The following is a 10600-nucleotide window of genomic DNA, read 5'->3' on the forward strand; positions in this document are numbered from 1 at the left end:
CTAATTATCTTTTCGTGTATGTTTATGAGTGTAACGTCAATTAAATTATCACTTTTATACGCGTGGCGCGCTATTATGACACCGCATCAACAATCATATTACCAAGTATTTATCAATCATCAGCTGTATTTATCTTCCACTTGATACTAGTTATTGTACCCGTTGGATAAACTAAAATTAGATGGGACTTGACCTGTCCCAGTAATCCTTTGTTATGCGACCACGAGGTACGTAACATCGGTTCCAGGTGTGTATAAAAGTTATTTCAAATTTTCTGACAGTAAAATGAGATTGTGTTTTGTGACAACCCTGCAGGTAGAGCACTACGTGACATAAATGTCCTCTCCATGAACGATGATAGTACTGTGTATTGCATGTATCGCTGTTGCTCCGTAATCCGGCAACGTGCGCAGCGCAATGCGCCGTGTTAGTAGCCCATATCGAGGTGACTGCACACTTGCAGAGTACACACTGACAAGTCATATTGCGATACAATTCAGGAGTACGCATTTATCACGCATCCAATAATTAAGACGAAAAAAAATCATCACATGTACTGTTCAGTAATCGCCAGAGGGGGATACTGGACGGTTACGTGCTTGCACGTTTTCGTAATATCGAGTTTAGTTTTAGCAATACTTACACTATTTATGCAAGTGGCTATATTATTAAACTATACTTCCATTCCTACTTACAACAGTTTTTAGGCAGTGGTTTTTAATTTTCACACTATCACGTTGGAAAAGTATAACGTAGTTCAAGGATTGGTTAGCGTCACATTAATATGGGAAATCGTCATAAGAACCGCAGGAAATACAGCCATCACCACAACAGATTAATAGACTTTGGAAAATAGTAATTATTTAAAATTTCCCATAGTCATTTTGATTTAAAGTCAGTTGCGAAGATACATCTTGCCATTTCGAAAGTAGGCACCGCATATCAACTTCAAAAAATATGCGAGCCCTCGATTAAGAAGAGTACTTTTTAAAAATACATGCTTGAGTGCTTTTCAGGCATTCCTTTCTACTTCTACATGCAGTAGTTTCAAGCCGTTTTATGAATCGCTACCATGTTGCTGCATTTCCTGATTAACGAGTAACGATTACGCACAACCATGAATTTAAATTCAAATTCACAAAAACACGATATCTACACTCGGGATCCCATTAAAGGACTGTCGCGAAAATGGATCATATTATTGCGAACGCAATGATAATAATAAAATCAATTTATGAAAAGACAACATGTATATGCTGTTCAAATCGAGACAGGAGGTAGTGTTTCTCAATGTTGAATTCGACGTCAATGTCGCGTTTTTCCTCGCTCGTCGCTACGCCTGAATTAAGTGATGCGTAATTGTGCATTGCGCACATGTAATCGGCTGTAAATTTGCATATAGGCAGCCTAACTGACGCGCATAATGCCTTTACATGTGAGAAGATTCGCTATATCAAATTTTGTATCCATAATGATGCGAAATGCATACAGGTCATGTTATCAAAGTGCACAAATTGCCGGCTGGGTTGCTCTGATGCCGAAATCGTGACTATACCCAGTTGGTAGCATTCAAATTTTTTTTATGAAGTGTCGTTTTACTAAGAAAAATAAAAGGCCGTGCATCAGCAGAGTGAAGAGCAGTTACTGTGACAAATATACACAAAAATACATAAATGTGTCAAGGGGAAATGCAATTTCCGAACTAACGTACAATGCACTGTTTCACACAATATAGATTAGCTGCGCGAGTAGGGGCGTTGACTTTTTTCATGCTAAGAGTTCATGGTTAATGTTATTTAGAACTATTTTATACCGATTTTCAGAATTTAGTATAGCGCAGTGTACTTCTCAAGTTGTCGTGTCGCATGATTAAATCTCGGGCAACCAGAACCCCTATTCCGGGCCGCAGAGTGACCTTTATCTGATTGGAGCTCTACCATATATGGTGTTCTATTAAGTACAGCGTACTGAACTACTAGAAAGTAATAACTAAGTCCGTGGTTCTCAACCGGGGGTCCGCGAAACCACCAAATTAGGAAAATTGTTGACAACTTAATTTGTATGTTATTAATTAGAGAACTCACGGGGACTCAAGACTAGTGACGATAAGACTCAAATTTATAAACAGAATGGCTGTCTGAGATGAAATATTATATATACTAAGGTAACTCATTTTAATTGCCATTAGCCTACTGAAACAAACAAATTCCTTTTCAGATAAGTTTTGATGGGGTTTTCAAAATAAATGTTTGCAAATGCTCATTTACTTCTATGATATCAATAACCACTATATCAGAATATCTACAAGATGAGCTAGTAAACAGAAACGACTAAGCTGGACGTTATATGTTTCGTTTCTCCATTTTGGTGCGACATCATACCGAAAATTGTCATCTGAAGCGTAACGGGTGATTATAACATTTGCAGAACGAGATTTTCGGCATCCGTTCATATCAAATCGGCGGCGAGGATTTTCAAGACACGACTACGTATTTCAAGACGGGCAGCTACAGAATTCGCTACAATAAGTTTTCCTAATTTTAACATAAATAGTACGATGTTTGTCATTTTGTTGCTAGTTATCAATAGCCTACAGTGAAAAGTTTCACAAGGCAGATGATGTTTGCAACATAATTGAGTGACTGTCCAAAGGGTGTCCGCGAAGACAAAACGGTGGAGCACTACTGATCTATATATTGTGGTGGGTAATTACTAGGGCAAGTTTTTGTTGCACTAAAATCGCGAGAAAGTTGCACATAATTTTGACAAAGGTTGCAGTCAAAAGTTGCATTTATAATTTTTGTTGAATTAGTAGGGTATGAGATACTCGAATGGTTCCGTTGTATAATCTAGTTCTTGTAGAGCTGTGAAATTTGTTACTTTGCCATTTCACGGACATCCTGGCGAGACCGCCAAAAATTATATTTTTCCCGGTACACAGCAAGAAATTCACACAATGCGGGAATAACTTTCCCTTAAAAAAGCCAAACACCATAGCGATAACCCCCTCCCCTTAAAACAAGTCAAATAACACACCCACCCCAAACCACCCAGGTTTGCAAACTTGACCCAAGGCGTTGCAGAAAAACTCACTATTGGTTACTTTAACAAAATCAGTAGCCTGAATAAGTTGACCCAGTGAAAATGTAATTTTCGACGGTCTCGCCTGGGCGTTCATGAAATGCGAAACGATCTTAAATTTAAACGACAGAATTAATAAAGCGATCTATTTACATATTATTCGGACATGGTTGTGCTTGGCAGGGGTAGATGAACTTCTTGCTTGCGAGCCCTCGTGTCAAATATAACACAGTGAGATGCTGCTAACCCGTCATATAGCTCTTTGTTATGCAAATCAAAGAGAATAGAACCATACTAGAAATAGTTTATAGCATGTTTTTAATTCATTCCTTCACCTTTTGACGCAATATTTGAAAAGAGTTGCAGTAAAAATTGGTATGAAAAATAGAGAAAAGTTGCAAAAAGTTGCGCTATAAAATCACTCCAAACAGCCTAAAACATCAGAGTACATAGATTCTGGGTATCTAGGAAGCTGTAAAAAAAGTTGCAAAAGTTGCAAAAACTTACCCTAGTAATTATTCAATTGCAAGTCACGTGGAAATGTTAAAATAATCCCTACTCCATGTGTATAGGAAACGAATTGAACACTCGATGCTACTATGAATCTAGCATGAATATTATGCGTGACAAGATGCTGTAATCACGTACTCATCAATACTACACAAAACGAATCATTGCTTGCTTTTTATTTGTGAATTGCATTCAAAACGATAACAAAATTACAAAACTCAATATTGCACTGAATATATTAAGCGATTCACTCTGCGCAGTGGATTTCGCAGATTTTACTGGTCGCTAATTGAATCAGGTCGTCTTCGAAGCTGTTGATTACGTCGCTAACTTCCATGATCAGATCCTTATCACCAGTGATGTCTAATAGCTGTTGCATGAACGAACGATGGCCCTTCCGCGATATACCGAGCGCGATAATCTAAAAGAGAGTGGATGATTTTGAATATGGAAATAGGATGCCGCATATTAATCAATGCCAATTTGTGACATGGGATCAAGGTCAGTTATTCAACCTGCTGATGTACAACCAATCACCTTAACTTAAATGATTTGTTCATGCTTATATACCTTCTATTAAATTATTGTACACTAATTATTTGTATAGTTGAAATGGATAACTCCATCACGCAAACAGCACGTTTGAATTCGACCTTGTGAGACTTGAGATTCCCCGAGCAAGTGTGGGACGAGGCATACTGTAGGGTTACTAATTTTTGCCTAAACTGCATACTGTACAGTTTTCACTAAACCTCGGGATTGAGTGTGGGGAATCAAATGTATGAATATCGGCCTGGTATGCCATGGCCGTATATCTTATGAAGTCACATTATACCAGTGTAGCATTTGAATACTTGTATTGCTCATACTCGTGGTTATGTTGTTGCTGCTTCCACTTTTACCAGATACTTAGGCAACCCTAGTTTACACTTTGGATTACGAACGTAGATAGTTGTCGTATATGGTATGCTTGAATCACTCTTAAAAGTTAAATTTTGGTGACAACTTGGGGAAAGAGTCATTGAGTAACTTACCTTAATATAGTTTCGAAAATGTCATTTATTTGTAGTGTAATTCGTCATTTCGCGTTCGTCACTACGATTAACCCTGCAATTTCTTACGCGGTCACCTCAGATTAGCTGTTAAAATGATGCGATCCATCAACCAATTCTAATTTTTGGAACTATAATCCCTTCAATATTTTTAAAATAATCATTTTCTACATCTACTTGAAGTCGTTGGCCACGCCTTCGAGATCTCTACTTGTACTGGTGGTTGAGTAAAAATTCCGGAAGTTATTGTAAATCCACGAATGTATCCGATGAAGGTTTATACCACGTGTTTTTATCGCTCCATACCTCGGCAATCGATTATGTACGATTATTACATCCTTTTGCATATCGTTCGATTATATGTAATTACCACGCACGTGGAACTCAGTGAGATTCATTGCCAAATGTCCCTTGAATTAACGTTTGAATAAACTTATTAGGTCTTGGGCAGTACACGCGGTTTTGAAAATACAGAACTAAGTAGCCAAGCAAGCTAAGCCTAATATTTTGGTAAGCTCTACTTATACTTCAGGAATAAGTTCTGATCACCGGCAACATACTTCAAATTTTGACTTTGACACTTGCACACTACACTAACTTTTGACTTAAAATACTAATTGAGAATGACAACATCAACAAACAAGGTGCACCCACGTCGACGCCGCTCTCTCGCAGTTGCTTGGCCGTTGCTTTGAATTCGTCGTTTGACTTCCCGTCGGTTAGTATCCAGAGCATGTCGCTGACGTTGGGACGATTGTTGTGCTTGAAAACGTAATCCCGCGCGTAACGGAGAGCTTGGCCGATGAACGTGCCTGGTGAAAGATTTTATTTTCGTTCTGAAACGATACTAAAAGATTCGGGAAAATACAGAGGTGGTCAGTGACGATGTACTTCTACTTTTACGCAGCACTCAAGTATGTTTTGCCTACTCGCATTAGTTATCCATGTCGTTATGTACTACATGTCATCGATTTTCAGATGCATCAAGACGACGTACACAATTATAGACAATTAGCTTGATAGTATACTTTAGAAGTCGTTTTTTTTTAATGAATTAGCTTGTGCTCATGATGAAAGTAATTATATAGTTCGTGGTGTCACATACCTTCGTTGTAATAAGCATCTTGACGTGTTTTTAGTAATCAATAATAACAATATGTTTCTATTTAATAGTTTTCCGGCAAAACTATTCGAATTTTAGACTCTGGCTTTCTTAAAGAAGAAAGTAGTTTTAGGTTATGTTTCAATCACGGTCAACACTGAAATCTTCATAACTGAGTATATTTTCGAATATTGCGCCAATTTTATTGCCAATAACCATTTTACATTAATCGGTTTGTTGAACTCTGCCACACCCACCGACGTTCGGCTACTAAAACACGAGACTTCTCGGCTCATATTATAAGTTTTGACGCAATTGAATAGAGTGCATTTTAAAACTTAATTTTCTATTTCCACGACAGTTCAAGCAGATTTGACATGCTTTGTTAATCGCCATCACGAGTGTCACTATCATGTATATAAAAAATGTCAAATATTTCTCTCACCGCCGCCGTTCTTCGGCATGTTTTGTATAGCGGTGGTCAGGGTCTCTATATTTTCATGATCACCAAAGAGAATTTGGGATGACGTGTCGATTTCCTTGTTGAATCGGAACATTGCGATCCGCACGTTGTTCGGAGATATGTTAAACTTACTGCAAAAGAGAATGCGCATTAGAAAGGTTTCCATTTCCCGCTATTTATAATTTATCCGTAAAGTATAATTTTAGTTCGGATCAAGATACTGAAGATAAAATTGCCAATATGTGGAATTTCGAGAGCCAGTCTTCTTTTCGTTACGAGGACAACAGTAACCCCGATTATAACTCTAACCTTCACTTACCTTACTACTCGCATTACAAATCTCTTCATTTGAACCCACTCATCGCTGCTGATAGAACCAGATGAATCGATAGCTATCACAATATCCTTCCTCGCTGTTGGCGGACACAGGACACCTAGTAATTACATACGATAACGGTAATGTAACGTGATTATGTATTCTCGACGGAAGAGAAGTTACACGTACCACTACAGCATGGCTTTCGGTGGGTCCATTGCGCTCTACCCCGCCTCCAGACACACTGAGAATTTTCCGTCTCGACTGGAGTTAAAAAGAGTTCGCTCTCCCCACAATCGAATTTACAAATTGTCCCGATGGTGTTGTTTGTCGTTGTGCAATTCACGTTTCCATATTTAATACCACCGAGATCACTGCATCTGGCGGCTGTATAAAGGACACGACATGTAAAAAAATATATACCACCGTCAGTGATTAATCAGCCATGGACCTCACAGTGCATCTTGCTACTCAAGTTGCTCAAATAAAAGTAGAAATAGCACCAGAAATTTCTACTCACTAAGAAGTAGAAGTTTTAATTACCGTGACTTTTCAAAACTACTTCAAGTGGACGAAGAAAATGAAGGTTATGAAAATATTTATGTAAGTAGCGTAGAATAGTATACTGATTTCAGTTATTCATTGGTGTCTACTCGGAATTTCGAGATACGCTGCGATTCGACCAACACCATTGACTAATTACGATAAAACGAATCAATCTTCGAAAATATATAAAGCAAACACTGTCATGGTTTTTTCAGTCCATAATAAAATCTTGCACATAAAGGTAATGCAAACCCATCGCAAAATCTTCTTCAACTTTTCAAAAAACAACCTGCATAAGTAAGTACGTTGGCCATAATACGTTTCAGTCGACCTGGAAGTAGTTTAACATAACCTAGTCCAACTTTAGTACGGGCAAAGTCGGCCAAAACTACGTGTGTACTCCGAAAAAGAAGGAGCACTTCGTTGTGATCACCTCACGCAGTTTCAGTATTACTCACGTGGACAGGTGGGTGATTCGTCAGTCCATGCCGGACCAGCGGGGGTGTTAACACACGAAACAGCCGCAGCTCCATCCAACTCGAACCGCAGATCACACGAGAATATGCAGTACGCGCCCACTTTGTCGTTGCCGAAACATTTCACATCTCCATTTTTCGGTGCGGTGACTGGAGTGCATACAGCTGCGAGCAGACGTTGAAAACATTGATATAAAATCGACATCTGTTATCATCAAGGGTGACAGTTGCAAAGTCCTTTGGTATTCTCGAAGAAGTCAAGTATAGGTTTACCGTACTTGCACTTTACGTACTCGCGTGCCTCTGTTTTTATAATACTGCCACATCTACATGGATTGTATTTATTCAGAACGACTACTTTTTACACTTTTGATTTCATAAGTCAACTCAAGTGGTTGCGTTTTTAAAATACTTCAACTTCTCCCTTAACATTGTTCAGGAATACCTATACTTATTTTTATACATTCGGGTTTTGAAAAGTAATAGAGAGTAGATTCATGATGGGTTTGGATCAATTCTATATGAGCGGGATTGATACAACAACTACGTGAAATAGCAACGTATCATTGTAGCAGACATAATGCCGAGGAATTTACCTAGTCGTAATGTCAATAGTCATTTTGTAATAGTTACAAAAATATCTCGCAATTTCAGAAGTCCCCGGTTACCTGCTAAATTTATGCCACCGCTAAACCAAGTATACTTTTTAAATATACTCCCTTCAGAAGTTTTATACCTCCCATTCCTACGTCCACTTGAAATACTTTTGACACGTATTCGAAATCTCTACTACTTGTAGCAAAGTATGGTTTCACCATTCCACTTTTAAATTGACTTCGGTAACAACGATGGATCCTCATATCACTTCCAGGTATACTAGTAATTATTCATATTTTATGAATTTGAATTTATACTCACGAAGTCGTCTGCATACAGGAAGCGCTCCGGTCCACATCGCGATATCCCCAAATCCCTGACATAAGGCCCGGTCATTTCCAACAAGCAAATAGCGGGGATTGCAGACGTATTTGCAAACGCTACCGATGTATCTGCTTCTCTGGCAACTGACGTTTCCGTTCTCGGGAGCCTTCGGTGGCGTTACGCATGTCGCTGTTGACAAGGAGGTCATATTTCAAATCCTATCTCTGGTGTTTGAACTGTATAGTTTATATGTTAACTTACGTTCACTCGGTGGCTTCTTCGTGGCGTTCGCAAACACTATAAGAAAGATGATAAAACGTTGAAAGATTTCAAGTACATGTAGATGAATAAGATTGAAAAGTTGAGATCGAAGAAATTAAGAGTCGAATAATAGTTTAGATCATGCAGTGGTTCTTAATCTGTGTTAGCCTGGCTAACCCTCCTGCTAATCTGAAAGCATTTCTTGGACCCCAAACATTTGCCTAGTCAGAAAACCCAAACTCCACGAAATCTAATACATGATTTCTGTATAAAACAAAATTATGAATATAATGAATATTACTGCAAAGCAGTGTGACTTATGCTGTATAAATCAGGCGTCTTGATATCCAACGAACCACCGATACTGTTTCAACAAACCACTGGATTAATTTGGGAAGGGAGTGGCGCAGTTGGTTATGCGCCAGTGTTGCGACACAAATGATAGTGGTGCGAATCTCGCTTGGGGCCTACTTCTATGTTGAGAGTGCGACTGAAAGTCATCCGCAAAATCGTACGAAAAGCAAAAGACCAAACAAAAGGACAATATTAGTGATCGAGGTCAAATGACCTTATCAGCGATAAGCGCAAAATGTGTTACATAAAAACAGACAGTGGATTCACGTGAACACCGTTAGGAACTACTGGGTTATCTAAAATATACATAGAGTTTAAATTGGAGTTGGAAAATATATTTTCGTTTATTGAAATAAATGTTGCTATTAACTCAAAGCAGCTTACTTGTCTCACAGAGCAATTCATTCTCGTTACAGTTGTCAGTGTTGCAGCAGCATCGGCACACCGAATTCGCGATTCCACCGTTGCACTGCGAAGGCCTCCACGCGCTCCTGGGATTCTGTAAAAGATACAGAAATATAGCTAGTACGTAAACGACATAATCGTATGACGAATCAGTCTGCCCCTACTTGAATGTGATTGTTTCCACAGGCGTGTTCTTCTTTACAGCTTGTTCTGATCGTGGGCCTGCTTCCCCAGCCCGATGAGAAGCGCAGTTCGGTTTGGCAAACCGTTTCCGTCTTTTTGCACACTTGCATGCGGCCGAATTCAATGCATTGCCCGGGAGATCGCGCATTCTCGCATCTCCAACACTTCAGGGCTGCCGAAAGAATTAGGATAAATTTTGAGTGTCTAGTAGCCAGTTTTTATACTTATATACCTTCGGAGCACGCGACGAGCACGACCAGAATAGCCAGTGACAGATGAAAGAAAAGTTTGACGTTTGACATGATTTATCTCACGTGGCAGTATGATACGGTATAATTAGTAATACGATGTTCTGGTAGGCTGAAATGATTGTGGTTTTTGTTTTTGAGATGTAGAAAAGTTCAATAATCATTTCCTTGAATAGGCAGTAGGTATGGGCAATTCTAGTTGCTTGAGTGACTCGGCTTTGAGTAGAGTGTTAAGCTTCTAGTCTTCGATTGCAGCATACCAGTACACGACAATACGAAAAAAAACAGTAATAGTGGACATTAGAGTTGTAAAATATATTATTTCGGTCATAAAAATAATTAGTTGTGACCACGGCTATTCCAGAGCGCTTTAAGCATTGTGCAATATATTCTGGGCGTTTGGTTACGAAAAACTGAGACTTCGAGGCTCTGACAGTGCGACGAAAGTGTTGAAACTATATCCAGGCGAATAAAATCTATCCAATTGTGTGGGGCGTAAATTTTCGTTTCTCGAAAAAACTTATCGACACTTATGACCCTACCCAAATCATTATAAATGGTACTCGGACTAGGATCCCAGTAATCAAATCGTTGTGCGTAGCCACAGTTAGAACACACTCGGAACACTGTGAATACATGTAAAGCTGCTATATGCAGATGAAATGCTTCTCCATATGGATAC

The 10600-nt window shown here is 38.9% G+C and overlaps 1 protein-coding gene across 1 annotated transcript; it reads right to left on the reverse strand.

The window, feature by feature from the left end:
- Nucleotides 1-3752: 3752 nt before the first annotated feature.
- LOC145434560 (uncharacterized) lies at nucleotides 3753-10077 on the reverse strand. The gene is made up of 11 exons (XM_080311907.1): nucleotides 9903-10077; nucleotides 9652-9842; nucleotides 9467-9581; nucleotides 8729-8764; nucleotides 8465-8656; nucleotides 7529-7711; nucleotides 6714-6911; nucleotides 6528-6642; nucleotides 6191-6339; nucleotides 5298-5455; nucleotides 3753-4012 (listed from the first exon to the last, which is right to left on the reverse strand). The coding sequence occupies exons 1-11, from the start codon at nucleotides 9970-9972 to the stop codon at nucleotides 3839-3841; spliced, it is 1581 nt and encodes a 526-aa protein (XP_080168033.1). The 5' UTR covers nucleotides 9973-10077; the 3' UTR covers nucleotides 3753-3838.
- Nucleotides 10078-10600: the final 523 nt, after the last annotated feature.

Source organism: Botryllus schlosseri, chromosome 2 (assembly GCF_051294905.1).
Source record: "Botryllus schlosseri isolate E-star chromosome 2, Bs_hap1, whole genome shotgun sequence".
Lineage (NCBI taxonomy): Eukaryota > Metazoa > Chordata > Ascidiacea > Stolidobranchia > Styelidae > Botryllus > Botryllus schlosseri.

Bases quoted from the DNA above. Each gene is read 5' to 3' on its own strand.
- LOC145434560 (XM_080311907.1), bottom strand. From the start codon at position 9,972: ATGTCAAACGTCAAACTTTTCTTTCATCTGTCACTGGCTATTCTGGTC. The intron at 6,912-7,528 runs GTGAGTAATACT...TCCTTTATACAG, and splicing joins CGAATCACCCACCTGTCCAC to CCGCCAGATGCAGTGATCTC. The intron at 6,340-6,527 runs GTAAGTGAAGGT...TCTCTTTTGCAG, and splicing joins TTTGTAATGCGAGTAGTAAG to TAAGTTTAACATATCTCCGA.